The sequence below is a fragment of the Ranitomeya imitator genome, chromosome 3, assembly GCF_032444005.1.
Source record: "Ranitomeya imitator isolate aRanImi1 chromosome 3, aRanImi1.pri, whole genome shotgun sequence".
Classification (NCBI taxonomy): Eukaryota; Metazoa; Chordata; class Amphibia; order Anura; family Dendrobatidae; genus Ranitomeya; species Ranitomeya imitator.
In genome coordinates, this window is record NC_091284.1 from 823,575,808 (window position 1) to 823,594,751 (window position 18,944).

Consider the following 18,944-nt stretch of genomic DNA (forward strand, 5'->3'; position numbering starts at 1 on the left):
ACTAGAGGGCATGCTGCATAGTATGAATGACACCACTAGAGGGCATGCTGCATAGTATGAATGACACCACTAGAGGGCATGCTGCATAGTATGAATCAGACCACTAGAGGGCATGCTGCATAGTATGAATCAGACCACTAGAGTGCATACTGCATAGTATGAATCAGACCACTAGAGGGCATGCTGCATAGTATGAATCAGAGCACTAGAGGGCATGCTGCATAGTATAAATCAGACCACTAGAGGGCATGCTGCACAGTATAAATCAGACCACCAGAGGGCATGCTGCATAGTATGAATCACACCACTAGAGGGCATGCTGCATAGTATGAATCAGACCACTAGAGGGCATGCTGCACAGTATAAATCAGACCACTAGAGGGCATGCTGCATAGTATAAATCAGGCCACTAGAGGGCATGCTGCATAGTATGAATCAGAGCACTAGAGGGCATGCTGCATATAATGAATCAGAGCACTAGAGGGCATGCTGCATAGTATGAATCAGACCACTAGAGGGCATGCTGCATAGTATAAATCAGACCACTAGAGGGCATGCTGCATAGTATAAATCAGGCCACTAGAGGGCATGCTGCATAGTATGAATCACACCACTAGAGGGCATGCTGCATAGTATGAATCACACCACTAGAGGGCATGCTGTATAGTATGAATCACACCACCAGAGGGCATGCTACATAGTATGAATCAGACCACTAGAGGGCATGCTGCATAGTATGAATCAGACCACTAGAGGGCATGCTCCATAGTATGAATCACACCACTAGAGGGCATGCTGCATAGTATAAATCATACCACTAGAGGGCATGCTGCATAGTATGAATCAGAGCACTAGAGGGTATGCTGCATAGTATAAATCGCACCACTAGAGGGCATGCTGCATAGTATGAATCAGACCACTAGAGGGCATGCTGCATAGTATGAATCAGACCACTAGAGGGCATGCTGCATAGTATGAATCAGAGCACTAGAGGGCATGCTGCATAGTATGAATCAGAGCACTAGAGGGCATGCTGCATAGTATGAATCAGAGCACTAGAGGGCATGCTGCATAGTATTAATCACACCACTAGAGGGCATGCTGCATAGTATGAATCAGACCACTAGAGGGCATGCTGCATAGTATGAATCAGAGCACTAGAGGGCATGCTGCATAGTATTAATCACACCACTAGAGGGCATGCTGCATAGTATGAATCAGAGCACTAGAGGGCATGCTGCATAGTATGAATCAGACCACTAGAGGGCATGCTGCATAGTATGAATCAGAGCACTAGAGGGCATGCTGCATAGTATGAATCACACCACTAGAGGGCATGCTGCATAGTATGAATCAGACCACTAGAGGGCATGCTGCATAGTATGAATCAGACCACTAGAGGGCATGCTGCATAGTATGAATCAGACCACTAGAGGGCATGCTGCATAGTATGAATCAGAGCACTAGAGGGCATGCTGCATAGTATGAATCACACCACTAGAGGGCATGCTGCATAGTATGAATCAGACCACTAGAGGGCATGCTGCATAGTATGAATCAGAGCACTAGAGGGCATGCTGCATAGTATTAATCACACCACTAGAGGGCATGCTGCATAGTATGAATCAGACCACTAGAGGGCATGCTGCATAGTATAAATCAGACCACTAGAGGGCATGCTGCATAGTATTAATCACACCACTAGAGGGCATGCTGCATAGTATGAATCAGAGCACTAGAGGGCATGCTGCATAGTATGAATCAGACCACTAGAGGGCATGCTGCATAGTATGAATCAGAGCACTAGAGGGCATGCTGCATAGTATGAATCAGACCACTAGAGGGCATGCTGCATAGTATGAATCAGAGCACTAGAGGGCATGCTGCATATAATGAATCAGACCACTAGAGGGCATGCTGCATAGTATGAATCAGAGCACTAGAGGGCATGCTGCATAGTATGAATCAGACCACTAGAGGGCATGCTGCATAGTATGAATCAAACCACTAGAGGGCATGCTGCATAGTATGAATCAGAGCACTAGAGGGCATGCTGCATAGTATGAATCAGACCACTAGAGGGCATGCTGCATAGTATGAATCAGACCACTAGAGGGCATGCTGCATAGTATGAATCACACCATTAGAGGGCATGCTGCATAGTATGAATCAGACCACCAGAGGGCATGCTGCATAGTATAAATCAGAGCACTAGAGGGCATGCTGCATAGTATGAATCAGACCACTAGAGGGCATGCTGCATAGTATGAATCACACCACTAGAGGGCATGCTGCATAGTATGAATCAGACCACCAGAGGGCATGCTGCATAGTATAAATCAGAGCACTAGAGGGCATGCTGCATAGTATGAATCACACCACTAGAGGGCATGCTGCATAGTATGAATCACACCACTAGAGGGCATGCTGCATAGTGTGAGTAAGACCACTAGAGGGCATGCTGCATAGTATGAATCACACCACTAGAGGGCATGCTGCATAGTATGAATCAGAGCACGAGAGGGCATGCTGCATAGTATGAATCACACCACTAGAGGGCATGCTGCATAGTATGAATCACACCACTAGAGGGCATGCTGCATAGTGTGAGTCAGACCACTAGAGGGCATGCTGCATAGTATGAATCACACCACTAGAGGGCATGCTGCATAGTATGAATCAGAGCACTAGAGGGCATGCTGCATAGTATGAATCAGAGCACTAGAGGGCATGCTGCATAGTATGAATCAGAGCACTAGAGGGCATGCTGCATAGTATGAATCAGAGCACTACAGGGCATGCTGCATAGTATGAATCAGACCACTAGAGGGCATGCTGCATAGTATGAATCAGACCACTAGAGGGTTTGCTGCATAGTATAAATCAGACCACTAGAGGACATGCTGCATAGTATGAATCAGAGCACTAGAGGGCATGCTGCATAGTATGAATCAGACCACTAGAGGGCATGCTGCATAGTATGAATCAAACCACTAGAGGGCATGCTGCATAGTATTAATCAGACCACTAGAGGGCATGCTGCATAGTATGAATCAGAGCACTAGAGGGCATGCTGCATAGTATAAATCAGAGCACTAGAGGGCATGCTGCATAGTATGAATCAAACCACTAGAGGGCATGCTGCATAGTATTAATCAGACCACCAGAGGGCATGCTGCATAGTATTAATCAGACCACTAGAGGGCATGCTGCATAGTATAAATCAGACCACTAGAGGGCATGCTGCATAGTATAAATCAGACCACTAGAGGGCATGCTGCATAGTATGAATCAAACCACTAGAGGGCATGCTGCACAGTATTAATCAGACCACTAGAGGGCATGCTGCACAGTATGAATCAGAGCACCAGAGGGCATGCTGCATAGTATGAATCAGAGCACTAGAGGGCATGCTGCATAGTATAAATCAGAGCACTAGAGGGCATGCTGCATAGTATAAATCAGACCACTAGAGGGCATGCTGCATAGTATGAATCAAACCACTAGAGGGCATGCTGCATAGTATAAATCAGACCACTAGAGGGCATGCTGCATAGTATTAATCAGAGCACTAGAGGGCATGCTGCATAGTATGAATCAGAGCACCAGAGGGCATGCTGCATAGTATGAATCAGAGCACTAGAGGGCATGCTGCATAGTATGAATCAGACCACTAGAGGGCATGCTGCATAGTATAAATCAGACCACTAGAGGGCATGCTGCATAGTATGAATCAGAGCACTAGAGGGCATGCTGCATAGTATGAATCAAACCACTAGAGGGCATGCTGCATAGTATGAATCAGAGCACTAGAGGGCATGCTGCATAGTATGAATCAGACCACTAGAGGGCATGCTGCATAGAATGAATCAGAGCACTAGAGGGCATGCTGCATAGTATGAATCAGACCACTAGAGGGCATGCTGCATAGTATGAATCAGAGCACTAGAGGTTATGCTGCATATAATGAATCAGACCACTAGAGGGCATGCTGCATAGTATGAATCAGAGCACTAGAGGGCATGCTGCATAGTATGAATCAGACCACTAGAGGGCATGCTGCATAGTATGAATCAAACCACTAGAGGGCATGCTGCATAGTATGAATCAGACCACTAGAGTTCATGCTGCATAGTATGAATCAGAGCACTAGAGGGCATGCTGCATAGTATGAATCAGACCACTAAAGGGCATGCTGCATAGTATGAATCAGAGCACTAGAGGGCATGCTGCATAGTATGAATCAGACCACTAGAGGGCATGCTGCATAGTATGAATCAGAGCACTAGAGGGCATGCTGCATATAATGAATCAGACCACTAGAGGGCATGCTGCATAGTATGAATCAGAGCACTAGAGGGCATGCTGCATAGTATGAATCAGACCACTAGAGGGCATGCTGCATAGTATGAATCAGAGCACTAGAGGGCATGCTGCATAGTATGAATCAGAGCACTAGAGGGCATGCTGTACAGTATGAATCAGACCACTAGAGGGCATGCTGCATAGTATAAATCAGACCACTAGAGGGCATGCTGCATAGTATGAATCAGACCACTAGAGGGCATGCTGCATAGTATAAATCAGGCCACTAGAGGGCATGCTGCATAGTATGAATCAAACCACTAGAGGGCATAATGCCCAGTATGAATCACACCACTAGAGGGCATGCTGCATAGTATGAATCAGACCACTAGAGGGCATGCTGCATATAATGAATCAGACCACTAGAGGGCATGCTGCATAGTATGAATCAGACCACTAGAGGGCATGCTGCATAGTATAAATCAGACCACTAGAGGGCATGCTGCATAGTATGAATCAGACCACTAGTGTTGTGAGTTCTGTTTTTGGGATCCCTCTGGTGGTTACTGATGGTACTGGGTGACTTGTGTTCTCTGCTGTCTCTGGTGTCCACCTGTTCCATCAGGTTATGGGAGTTTCTTATTTAACCTGGCTTTCTTGTCATTTCCTCGCCGGCTATCAATGTATTCAGTGTGTCTTTTTACCTCTGCTACCTGCATCTGTAATCTTCAGGACAAGCTTAGTTTTGATTTTCCTGTTCCACGTTTTGCTTAATTTTTGTCTTAGTCCAGCTTGCAGATATGTGATTCCTTGCTGCTGGTTGCTCTAGTGGGCTGAAATTACTCCTCATGTTCCATGAGTTGGCACATGAGTTCAAGTAATTTCAGGATGGTTTTTTTTTAAGGGTTTTTCGCTGACCGTGCAGTTCACTTTTGTATCCTCTGCTATCTAGCTTTAGCGGGCCTCATTTTTGCTGATTCTGTTTTCATAACTACGTATGTGCTTTCCTCTCATTTCACCGTTATTACATGTGGGGGGCTGCGATTTCTGTGGGGTGTTTCTCTGGAGGCAAGTGAGGTCTGTGTTTCTTCTAATAGGGGAAGTTAATCCTTCGGCTGGCGCGAGACGTCTAGGAATCATCGTAGGCACGTTCCCCGGCTACTGCTAGTTGTGTGTTTAGGTTCAGGATCGCGGTCAGCTCAGGTTCCATCACCCTAGAGCTTGTTTTGTTTTTGTGCTTGTCCTTTTGTGATCCCCTGCCATTGGGATCATGACACACTAGAGGGCATGCTGCCCAGTATGAATCAGACCACTAGAGGGCATGCTGCACAGTATGAATCAGACCACTAGAGGGCATGCTGCATAGTATAAATCAGACCACTAGAGGGCATGCTGCATAGTATGAATCAGACCACTAGAGGGCATGCTGCATAGTATAAATCAGACCACTAGAGGGCATGCTGCATAGTATTAATCAGACCACTAGAGGGCATGCTGCATAGTATAAATTAGACCACTAGAGGGCATGCTGCATAGTATAAATCAGACCACTAGAGGGCATGCTGCATAGTATGAATCAAACCACTAGAGGGCATGCTGCATAGTATTAATCAGACCACCAGAGGGCATGCTGCATAGTATTAATCAGACCACTAGAGGGCATGCTGCATAGTATAAATCAGACCACTAGAGGGCATGCTGCATAGTATAAATCAGACCACTAGAGGGCATGCTGCATAGTATGAATCAAACCACTAGAGGGCATGCTGCATAGTATTAATCAGACCACTAGAGGGCATGCTGCATAGTATGAATCAGACCACTAGAGGGCATGCTGCATAGTATGAATCAGACCACTAGAGGGCATGCTGCATAGTATGAATCAGAGCACCAGAGGGCCTGCTGCATAGTATGAATCAGAGCACTAGAGGGCATGCTGCATAGTATAAATCAGAGCACTAGAGGGCATGCTGCATAGTATAAATCAGACCACTAGAGGGCATGCTGCATAGTATGAATCAAACCACTAGAGGGCATTCTGCATAGTATTAATCAGAGCACTAGAGGGCATGCTGCATAGTATGAATCAGAGCACTAGAGGGCATGCTGCATAGTATGAATCAGACCACTAGAGGGCATGCTGCATAGTATGAATCAAACCACTAGAGGGCATGCTGCATAGTATGAATCAGAGCACTAGAGGGCATGCTGCATAGTATGAATCAGACCACTAGAGGGCATGCTGCATAGTATGAATCAGAGCACTAGAGGGCATGCTGCATAGTATGAATCAGACCACTAGAGGGCATGCTGCATAGTATGAATCAGAGCACTAGAGGGCATGCTGCATATAATGAATCAGACCACTAGAGGGCATGCTGCATAGTATGAATCAGAGCACTAGAGGGCATGCTGCATAGTATGAATCAGACCACTAGAGGGCATGCTGCATAGTATGAATCAAACCACTAGAGGGCATGCTGCATAGTATGAATCAGACCACTAGAGGGCATGCTGCATAGTATGAATCAAACCACTAGAGGGCATGCTGCATAGTATGAATCAGAGCACTAGAGGGCATGCTGCATAGTATGAATCAGACCACTAGAGGGCATGCTGCATAGTATGAATCAGAGCACTAGAGGGCATGCTGCATAGTATGAATCAGACCACTAGAGGGCATGCTGCATAGTATGAATCAGAGCACTAGAGGGCATGCTGCATATAATGAATCAGACCACTAGAGGGCATGCTGCATAGTATGAATCAGAGCACTAGAGGGCATGCTGCATAGTATGAATCAGACCACTAGAGGGCATGCTGCATAGTATGAATCAGAGCACTAGAGGGCATGCTGCATAGTATGACATAGTATGAATCAGAGCACTAGAGGGCATGCTGTACAGTATGAATCAGACCACTAGAGGGCATGCTGCATAGTATAAATCAGACCACTAGAGGGCATGCTGCATAGTATAAATCAGACCACTAGAGGGCATGCTGCATAGTATGAATCAAACCACTAGAGGGCATAATGCCCAGTATGAATCACACCACTAGAGGGCATGCTGCATAGTATGAATCAGACCACTAGAGGGCATGCTGCATATAATGAATCAGACCACTAGAGGGCATGCTGCATAGTATGAATCAGACCACTAGAGGGCATGCTGCATAGTATAAATCAGACCACTAGAGGGCATGCTGCATAGTATGAATCAAACCACTAGAGGGCATAATGCCCAGTATGAATCACACCACTAGAGGGCATGCTGCATAGTATGAATCAGACCACTAGAGGGCATGCTGCATAGTATGAATCAGACCACTAGAGGGCATGCTGCATAGTATGAATCAGACCACTAGAGGGCATGCTGCATAGTATGAATCAGACCACTAGAGGGCATGCTGCATAGTATAAATCAGACCACTAGAGGGCATGCTGCATAGTATGAATCAGACCACTAGTGTTGTGAGTTCTGTTTTTGGGATCCCTCTGGTGGTTACTGATGGTACTGGGTGACTTGTGTTCTCTGCTGTCTCTGGTGTCCACCTGTTCCATCATGTTATGGGAGTTTCTTATTTAACCTGGCTTTCTTGTCATTTCCTCGCCGGCTATCAATGTATTCAGTGTGTCTTTTTACCTCTGCTACCTGCATCTGTAATCTTCAGGACAAGCTTAGTTTTGATTTTCCTGTTCCACGTTTTGCTTAATTTTTGTCTTAGTCCAGCTTGCAGATATGTGATTCCTTGCTGCTGGTTGCTCTAGTGGGCTGAAATTACTCCTCATGTTCCATGAGTTGGCACATGAGTTCAAGTAATTTCAGGATGGTTTTTTTTTTAAGGGTTTTTCGCTGACCGTGCAGTTCACTTTTGTATCCTCTGCTATCTAGCTTTAGCGGGCCTCATTTTTGCTGATTCTGTTTTCATAACTACGTATGTGCTTTCCTCTCATTTCACCGTTATTACATGTGGGGGGCTGCTATTTCTGTGGGGTGTTTCTCTGGAGGCAAGTGAGGTCTGTGTTTCTTCTAATAGGGGAAGTTAATCCTTCGGCTGGCGCGAGACGTCTAGGAATCATCGTAGGCACGTTCCCCGGCTACTGCTAGTTGTGTGTTTAGGTTCAGGATCGCGGTCAGCTCAGGTTCCATCACCCTAGAGCTTGTTTTGTTTTTGTGCTTGTCCTTTTGTGATCCCCTGCCATTGGGATCATGACACACTAGAGGGCATGCTGCCCAGTATGAATCAGACCACTAGAGGGCATGCTGCACAGTATGAATCAGACCACTAGAGTGCATGCTGCATAGTATAAATCAGACCACTAGAGGGCATGCTGCACAGTATGAATCACACCACTAGAGGGCATGCTGCACAGTATGAATCAGACCACTAGAGGGCATGCTGCACAGTATGAATCAGACCACTAGAGGGCATGCTGCACAGTATGAATCAGACCACTAGAGGGCATGCTGCATAGTATAAATCAGACCACTAGAGGGCATGCTGCACAGTATGAATCAGACCACTAGAGGGCATGCTGCATAGTATAAATCAGACCACTAGAGGGCATGCTGCACAGTATGAATCAGACCACCAGAGGGCATGCTGCATAGTATGAATCAGACCACCAGAGGGCATGCTGCACAGTATGAATCAGACCACTAGAGGGCATGCTGCATAGTATGAATCAGACCACTAGAGGGCATGCTGCACAGTATGAATCAGACCACCAGAGGGCATGCTGCATAGTATGAATCAGACCACCAGAGGGCATGCTGCACAGTATGAATCAGACCACTAGAGGGCATGCTGCATAGTATGAATCAGACCACCAGAGGGCATGCTGCACAGTATGAATCAGACCACTAGAGGGCATGCTGCATAGTATAAATCAGACCACTAGAGGGCATGCTGCATAGTATGAATCAGACCACCAGAGGGCATGCTGCATAGTATGAATCAGACCACTAGAGGGCATGCTGCATAGTATGAATCACACCACTAGAGGGCATGCTGCACAGTATGAATCAGACCACTAGAGGGCATGCTGCATAGTATAAATCAGACCACTAGAGGGCATGCTGCACAGTATGAATTAGACCACTAGAGGGCATGCTGCACAGTATGAATCAGACCACTAGAGGGCATGCTGCATAGTATAAATCAGACCACTAGAGGGCATGCTGCATAGTATAAATCAGACCACTAGAGGGCATGCTGCATAGTATAAATCAGACCACTAGAGGGCATGCTGCACAGTATGAATCAGACCACTAGAGGGCATGCTGCATAGTATAAATCAGACCACTAGAGGGCATGCTGCACAGTATGAATCAGACCACTAGAGGGCATGCTGCATAATATACAGGTGCTTCTCACAAAATTAGAATATCAAAATATCATTTATTTCATTTCTTCAATACAAGAAGTGAATCTCATTTATTCTATAGAGTCATTACACACAGAGTGATCTATTTCACATGTTTATTTCTGTTAATGTTGATGATTATGGCTTAAAGCCAATGAAAACCCAAAAGTCATTATCTCAGTAAATTAGAATACTTTATAACACCGGCTTGAAAAATGATTTTAAAATCCAAAATGTTAGCCTACTGAAATGTATGTTCAGTAAATGCACTCAATACTTGGTCGCGGCTCCTTTTGCATCAATTACTGCATCAATGCAGCGTGGCATGGAGGCGATCAGCCTGTGGCATTGCTGAGGGGTTATGGAGGCCCAGGTTGCTTTGATAGCAGCCTTCAGCTCGTCTGCATTGTTGGGTCTGGTGTCTCTCATCTTCCTCTTGACAATACCCCATAGATTAACATAGTAACATAGTTAGTAAGGCCGAAAAAAGACATTTGTCCATCCAGTTCAGCCTATATTCCATCATAATAAATACCCAGATCTACGTCCTTCTACAGAACCTAATAATTGTATGATACAATATTGTTCTGCTCCAGGAAGACATCCAGGCCTCTCTTGAACCCCTCGACTGAGTTCGCCATCACCACCTCCTCAGGCAAGCAATTCCAGATTCTCACTGCCCTAACAGTAAAGAATCCTCTTCTATGTTGGTGGAAAAACCTTCTCTCCTCCAGACGCAAAGAATGCCCCCTTGTGCCCGTCACCTTCCTTGGTATAAACAGATCCTCAGCGAGATATTTGTATTGTCCCCTTATATACTTATACATGGTTATTAGATCGCCCCTCAGTCGTCTTTTTTCTAGACTAAATAATCCTAATTTCGCTAATCTATCTGGGTATTGTAGTTCTCCCATCCCCTTTATTAATTTTGTTGCCCTCCTTTGTACTCTCTCTAGTTCCATTATATCCTTCCTGAGCACCGGTGCCCAAAACTGGACACAGTACTCCATGTGCGGTCTAACTAGGGATTTGTACAGAGGCAGTATAATGCTCTCATCATGTGTATCCAGACCTCTTTTAATGCACCCCATGATCCTGTTTGCCTTGGCAGCTGCTGCCTGGCACTGGCTGCTCCAGGTAAGTTTATCATTAACTAGGATCCCCAAGTCCTTCTCCCTGTCAGATTTACCCAGTGGTTTCCCGTTCAGTGTGTAATGGTGATATTGATTCCCTCTTCCCATGTGTATAACCTTACATTTATCATTGTTAAACCTCATCTGCCACCTTTCAGCCCAAGTTTCCAACTTATCCAGATCCATCTGTAGCAGAATACTATCTTCTCTTGTATTAACTGCTTTACATAGTTTTGTATCATCTGCAAATATCGATATTTTACTGTGTAAACCTTCTACCAGATCATTAATGAATATGTTGAAGAGAACAGGTCCCAATACTGACCCCTGCGGTACCTCACTGGTCACAGCGACCCAGTTAGAGACTATACCATTTATAACCACCCTCTGCTTTCTATCACTAAGCCAGTTACTAACCCATTTACACACATTTTCCCCCAGACCAAGCATTCTCATTTTGTGTACCAACCTCTTGTGCGGCACGGTATCAAACGCTTTGGAAAAATCGAGATATACCACGTCCAATGACTCACCGTGGTCCAGTCTATAGCTTACCTCTTCATAAAAACTGATTAGATTGGTTTGACAGGAGCGATTTCTCATAAACCCATGCTGATATGGAGTTAAACAGTTATTCTCATTGAGATAATCCAGAATAACATCCCTCAGAAACCCTTCAAATATTTTACCAACAATAGAGGTTAGACTTACTGGCCTATAATTTCCAGGTTCACTTTTAGAGCCCTTTTTGAATATTGGCACCACATTTGCTATGCGCCAATCCTGCGGAACAGACCCTGTTGCTATAGAGTCACTAAAAATAAGAAATAATGGTTTATCTATTACATTACTTAGTTCTCTTAGTACTCGTGGGTGTATGCCATCCGGACCCGGAGATTTATCTATTTTAATCTTATTTAGCCGGTTTCGCACCTCTTCTTGGGTTAGATTGGTGACCCTTAATATAGGGTTTTCATTGTTTCTTGGGATTTCACCTAGCATTTCATTTTCCACCGTGAATACCGTGGAGAAGAAGGTGTTTAATATGTTAGCTTTTTCCTCGTCATCTACAACCATTCTTTCCTCACTATTTTTTAAGGGGCCTACATTTTCAGTTTTTATTCTTTTACTATTGATATAGTTGAAGAACAGTTTGGGATTAGTTTTACTCTCCTTAGCAATGTGCTTCTCTGTTTCCTTTTTGGCAGCTTTAATTAGTTTTTTAGATAAAGTATTTTTCTCCCTATAGTTTTTTAGAGCTTCAATGGTGCCATCCTGCTTTAGTAGTGCAAATGCTTTCTTTTTACTGTTAATTGCCTGTCTTACTTCTTTGTTTAGCCACATTGGGTTTTTCCTATTTCTAGTCCTTTTATTCCCACAAGGTATAAACCGCTTACACTGCCTATTTAGGATGTTCTTAAACATTTCCCATTTATTATCTGTATTCTCATTTCTGAGGATATTGTCCCAGTCTACCAGATTAAGGGCATCTCTAAGCTGTTCAAACTTTGCCTTCCTAAAGTTCAATGTTTTTGTGACTCCCTGACAAGTCCCCCTAGTGAAAGACAGGTGAAACTGCACAATATTGTGGTCGCTATTTCTATGGGGTTAAGGTCAGGTGAGTTTGCTGCCAATCAAGCCCAGTGATACTGTTGTTTGTAGACCAGGTATTGGTGCTTTTGGCAGTGTGGACAGGGGCCAAGTCCTGCTGGAGAATGACATTTCCATCTCCATAAAGCTTGTCGGCAGAGGGAAGCATGAAGTGCTCTAAGATGTCCTGGTAGTCGGCTGCACTGACTTTGGTCTTGATAAAACACAGTGGACCTACACCAGCAGATGACATGGCTCCCCAAACCATCACTGATTGTGGAAACTTCACAGTAGACCTTGGAAATGAGGGTCCCAGAGTCTGGAGGAAGAGTGGAGAGGCCACAATCCAAGCTGCTGGAGGTCTGGTGTGAAGTATTACTTCTCCATAGAAAAATTTCTTCTCACTTACCTTTATAGGGAAATAGTCTCTGACGTATTTCCATATGACGCTCCTTTGCAGCCAGCGGGCCCTCCTGCCTCCCAGGTAGGGGGTGTCCCAGTCTATGAACCACCATACTGCATATAGGACACTGATGATCCAGAAGCGGGTGAAGAGAAGAACGAAGAAGAGGATGATGCAGGTCTGCGCTGCAGGAGGAAGAGCCGAAGTCACGGATCATTGCTGATCTGCTATAGGGACTGTAGTCTTATCTACGTTATGTATCATCTCATTGTCATATAACGTCACAGCAGCTTATAATTGTTCAGTATAATAGTCTGACCGCTAATGGGCAGTTTGTCATTTGATCTGCAAAGGGTGAAAACTCATCCTGATCTAACTCTTCTCACAGGGCTGCTGGGTTTGTTACAATGCATACTTGTGGTCACATGCAGACTAGACTCCTGTGCTTCCCTCAATACTGAAAATGATGTAGCAGAGCGCGACTGACACCAATCATGGTAATATCAGAAAACACATCCACATATCGCTTCTGTGTTATTATCTACGCTGCAGAAGCCATTGCACGTCCTCAAGTTTACACTTAACAAGATGTCAACCTTTGGTATTCCATTTTTTTTCTAAAATTTTGCACTAACTTTTTCCTTTATAGTTTACGGAATTCTCTATTTCTGATACAGGGCTCCAAATCCACTGAAAGTACACAACATTCAGAAAATTATTACCGCCTGCAGCCACCACTAGGGGGAGCTCACAGAATGCACTTTATATAATCAACTCACAATGTGTGCAGGGAGCTCCCCCTAGTGGTGACTGCAGAGAGGTTCTTATCATGTATCTCTGTATACAGGGAGCTCCACCTAGTGATGACTGCAGACAGGATCTTATCATGTATCTCTGTATACAGGGAGCTCCCCCTAGTGGTGACAGCAGACAGGATCTTATCATGTATCTCTGTATACAGAGAGCTCCCCCTAATGGTGACTGCAGACAGGATCTTATCATGTATCTCAGTATACAGGGAGCTCCCCCTAGTGGTGACTGCAGACAGGATCTTATCATGTATCTCAGTATACAGGGAGCTCCCCCTAGTGGTTACTGCAGACAGGATCTTATCATGTATCTCTGTATACAGGGAGCTCCCCCTAATGGTGACTGCAGACAGGATCTTATCATGTATCTCTGTATACAGGGAGCTCCCCCTAGTGGTGGCTGCAGACAGGATCTTATCATGTATCTCTGTATACAGGGAGCTCCCCCTAGTGGTGGCTGCAGACAGGATCTTATCATGTATCTCTGTATACAGGGAGCTCCCCCTAGTGGTGACTGCAGACAGGATCTTATCATGTATCTATGTATACAGGGAGCTCCCACTAGTGGTGGCTGCAGACAGGATCTTATCATGTATCTCTGTATACAGGGAGCTCCCCCTAGTGGTGGCTGCAGACAGGATCTTATCATGTATCTCTGTATACAGGGAGCTCCCCCTAGTGGTGACTGCAGACAGGATCTTATCATGTATCTCTGTATACAGGGAGCTCCCCCTAGTGGTGGCTGCAGACAGGATCTTATCATGTATCTCTGTATACAAGGAGCTCCCCCTAATGGTGGCTGCAGACAGGATCCTATCATGTATCTCTGTATACAGGGAGCTCCCCATAGTATTGGCTGCAGACGGGATCTTATCATGTATTTCTGTATACAGGGAGCTCCCCTAGTAGTGGATTGCAACAGGATCTTATCATGTATTTCTGTATACAGGGAGCTCCCCCTAGTGGTGGCTGCAGACAGGATCTTATCATGTATCTCTGTATACAGGGAGCTCCCCCTAGTGGTGGCTGCAGACAGGATCTTATCATGTACTGTATCTCTGTATACAAGGAGCTCCCCCTAGTGGTGGCTGCAGGCGGAATTGTATCATGTATCTCTATATACAGGGAGCTCCCTGTTAAGATTCGGTGACCTTGGAGCAGCATGAAAACTTTCACTGGAGTAGGTGGTCACTATACTGACCGCAATCCTGATCTTAACACCGCAACTAGAAGTAGCCGTGGAGTGTACCTAACAATCCTAGACACCTCGTCACAGCCGGAGGACTAAATACCCCTAAAGATGGAAATAGGAATACTATCTTGCCTCAGAGCAGAACCCCAAAGGATAGACAGCCCCCCACAAATATTGGCGGTGAGTCGGAGAGGAAAAAACACACACAGGCAGAAAAACAGGATTTAGCACACAAGGCCACTCTAGCTAAAATAGGACAGGATAGGACAGAGTTCTGTGCGGTCAGTATTAAAACCCTTCAAAAATATCCACAGCAGAATATACAAAAACTTCCTCCATCTAACTAAAGACGTAGGAGGGTATATCTGCAACTCCAGCGAATCCTACGTTCAGAGCAGGAATACAATCAAAAACAAGCACACAACAAGTGTGCCACAGAAAAAGAAACAGACACTTATCTTTACTGAATTGGCAGCTAAGCAGGAGAAGCCAGAAATAGATCCAACCCTTCACAAGAAACATTGACAACTGGCAAGGGCTAATGAATCCTGCACACCTAAATATCCCAGTCAGAACTGCAATCAGCAGATACACCTGGCCAGGACTGCGACTCAGAGAAAACTGCATTCCCACCTACAACCACTAGAGGGAACCCAAAAGCAGAATTCACAACAGCTCCCCCTAGTGGTAGCTGCTGACAGGATCCTATCATGTATCTCTGTAAGCAGGGAGATCCCCCTAGTGGTGGTGGAAGACAGGATCTTATCATGTATCTCTGTATACAGGGAGCTCCCCCTAGTGGTGGCTGCAGACAGGATCTTATCATGTATCTCTGTTTACAGGGAGCTCCCCCTAGTTGTGGCTGCAGACAGGATCTTATCATGTATCTCTGTATACAGGGAGCTCCCCCTAGTGGTGACTGCAGACAGGATCTTATCATGTATCTCTGTATACAGGGAGCTCCCCCTAGTGGTGACTGCAGACAGTATCTTATCATGTATCTCTGTATACAGGGAGCTCCCCCTAGTGGTGGCTGCAGACAGAATCTTATCATGTATCTCTGTATACAGGGAGCTCCCCCTAGTGGTGGCTGCAGACAGGCTCTTATCATGTATCTCTGTATACAGGGAGCTCCCCTGTTGTGAATTCTGTGGTCGAACTCCCTCCTGTGGTCGTGAATGGTACTTCGGTGAGTTCTGTCCATGGACTGCCTCTGGTGGCTGTGAGTGGAGCTGCTGCTTCTGAGGTTCCTTACACAGGTGACGTGGTTTATCCTTTGGTTGGCTGCTCTATTTAACTCCACTCAGATCGTTACTCCATGCCAGCTGTCAATGTTCCTGCATTGGTTCAGTTCGCTCTTGGATCTTTCTGGTGACCTGTCTACTCCAGCAGAAGCTAAGTTCCAGATAGTTATTATTTGTTCATTGTTTCCTTGTCCAGCTGGTTATCATGATTTTGTCTTGCTAGCTGGAAGCTCTGGGATGCAGAGTGGCATCTCCGCACCGTTAGTCGGTGCGGAGGTGTTTTTTCACACTCTGCGTGGTCTTTTGTAGTTTTTTGTGCTGACCGCAAAGATACCTTTCCTATCCTCAGTCTGTTTAGTAAGCCTGGCCTCCCTTTGCTGAAACTTGTTTCATTTCTGTGTTTGTGACTTTCATCTTTACTCACAGTCAATATATGTGGGGGGCTGCCTTTTCCTTTGAGGAATTTCTCTGAGGCAAGGTAGGCTTTATTTTCTATCTCTAGGGCTAGCTAGCTCTTAGGCTGTGAAGAGGCGTCTAGGGAGAGTCAGGAACGCTCCACGGCTATTTCTAGTTGTGTGATAGGATTAGGGGTTGCGGTTAGTAGAGCTCCCACATCCCAGAGCTTGTCCTGTGTGAGTTTAACTATCAGGTCGTGTCGGGTGCTCCTAACCACCAGGTCCATAACAGTACAGCTGGCCCAACGTATTAATGCATCTCAATAGAGGGATAAGAGAAGTTCTGAGACCATTTTTTTTTCTTTGCACTGTGTTTTGTCTTTCTTCTCCCCTAAACCTTTGGGTGGTTCAGGACACAGGTGTAGATATGGACATTCAAGGTCTGTCCTCTTGTGTGGATCGTCTCACTGCAAGGGTACAAAACATTCAAGATTTTGTGGTTCAGAATCCAATGTTAGAGCCTAGAATTCCTATTCCTGATTTATTTTCTGGGGATAGATCTAAGTTCTTGAATTTCAAAAATAATTGTAAACTGTTTCTAGCTTTGAAACCCCGCTCCTCTGGTGACCCCGTTCAACAAGTAAAAATCATTATTTCTCTGTTGCGTGGTGACCCTCAAGACTGAGCATTTTCCCTTGCGCCAGGAGATCCTGCATTGCGTGATGTTGATGCGTTTTTTCTGGCGCTTGGATTGCTTTATGATGAACCAAATTCAGTGGATCAGGCAGAGAAAATCTTGCTGGCTTTGTGTCAGGGTCAGGATGGATCAGAGGTGTACTGTCAGAAGTTTAGAAAGTGGTCTGTGCTTACTCAGTGGAATGAGTGTGCCCTGGCGGCAATTTTCAGAAAGGGTCTTTCTGAAGCCCTTAAGGACTTCATGGTGGGATTTCTCACGCCTGCTGGTCTGAATGAGTCTATGTCCTTGGCCATTCAGATCGATCAGCACTTGCGTGAGCGCAAAGCTGTGCACCATCTGGCGGTATTCTATGAGCATAGGCCTGAGCCTATGCAGTGTGATAGGACTTTGACCAGAGCTGAACGGCAAGAACACAGACGTCGGAATGGGCTGTGTTTTTACTGTGGTGAATCCACTCATGCTATCTCCGATTGTCCTAAGCGCACTAAGCGGTTCGTTAGGTCTGCCACCATTGGTACGGTACAGTCTAAATTTCTTTTGTCTGTTACTCTGATTTGCTCTCTGTCGTCCTATTCTGTTATCGCATTTGTGGATTCAGGCGCTGCCCTGAATTTGATGGACTTGGAGTTTGCTAGGCGCTGTGGTTTTTTCTTGGAGCCCTTGCAGTATCCTATTCCATTGAGAGGAATTGATGCTACGCCTTTGGCCAAGAATAAGCCTCAGTACTGGACTCAATTGACCATGTGCATGGCTCCTGCACATCAGGAGGATATTTGCTTTTTGGTGTTGCATAATCTGCATGATGTGGTCGTTTTGGGGTTGCCATGGCTACAGGTCCATAATCCAGTGTTGCATTGGAAATCTATGTCTGTGTCCAGCTGGGGTTGTCAGGGGGTACATGGTGATGTTCCATTGTTGTCAATTTCGCCTTCCACTCCTTCTGAGGTCCCTGAGTTTTTGTCAGATTACCGGGATGTATTTGAAGTGCCCAAATCCGGTTCCCTACCTCCTCATAGAGATTGCGATTGTGCTATTAATTTGATTCCTGGTAGTAAGTTTCCTAAAGGCCGACTGTTTAATTTATCTGTGCCAGAGCACGCCGCTATGCGGAGTTATATAAAGGAATCCTTGGAGAAGGGTCATATTCGCCCGTCGTCGTCACCATTGGGAGCAGGGTTCTTTTTTGTGGCCAAAAAGGATGGCTCTTTGAGACCTTGTATTGATTACCACCTTCTTAATAAGATCACAGTCAAATTTCAGTATCCTTTGCCGCTGCTGTCTGATTTGTTTGCTCGGATTAAGGGGGCTAGTTGGTTCACCAAGATAGATCTTCGAGGGGCGTATAATCTTGTGCGAATTAAAAAGGGCGATGAATGGAAAACAGCATTCAATACGCCAGAGGGCCATTTTGAGTACCTGGTTATGCCATTCGGGCTTTCTAATGCTCCATCTGTGTTTCAGTCCTTTATGCATGACATCTTCCGAGAGTACCTGGATAGATTCATGATTGTATATTTGGATGACATTTTGGTCCTCTCGGATGATTGGGAGTCTCATGTGAAGCATGTCAGAATGATGTTCCAGGTCCTTCGTGCGAATTCCTTGTTTGTGAAGGGGTCAAAGTGTCTCTTTGGAGTTCAGAAGGTTTCATTTTTGGGTTTCATTTTTTCACCTTCTACTATCGAGATGGACCCTGTTAAAGTTCAGGCCATTTATGATTGGACTCAGCCGACATCTGTGAAGAGCCTGCAGAAGTTCCTGGGCTTTGCTAATTTTTACCGTCGCTTCATCGCTAATTTTTCTAGTAT

At 45.3% G+C, this 18,944-nt stretch overlaps 1 protein-coding gene across 1 annotated transcript in view; it reads right to left on the reverse strand.

The window, feature by feature from the left end:
• Positions 1–18,944, reverse strand: part of MOGAT2 (monoacylglycerol O-acyltransferase 2) — an 87,975-nt gene that overhangs the window by 59,303 nt on the left and 9,728 nt on the right. The window contains exon 2 of the mRNA XM_069759393.1: positions 12,806–12,984. Within this exon, the coding sequence (XP_069615494.1) occupies positions 12,806–12,984 (179 nt within the window). The remainder of the gene's footprint in view (positions 1–12,805; positions 12,985–18,944) is intronic.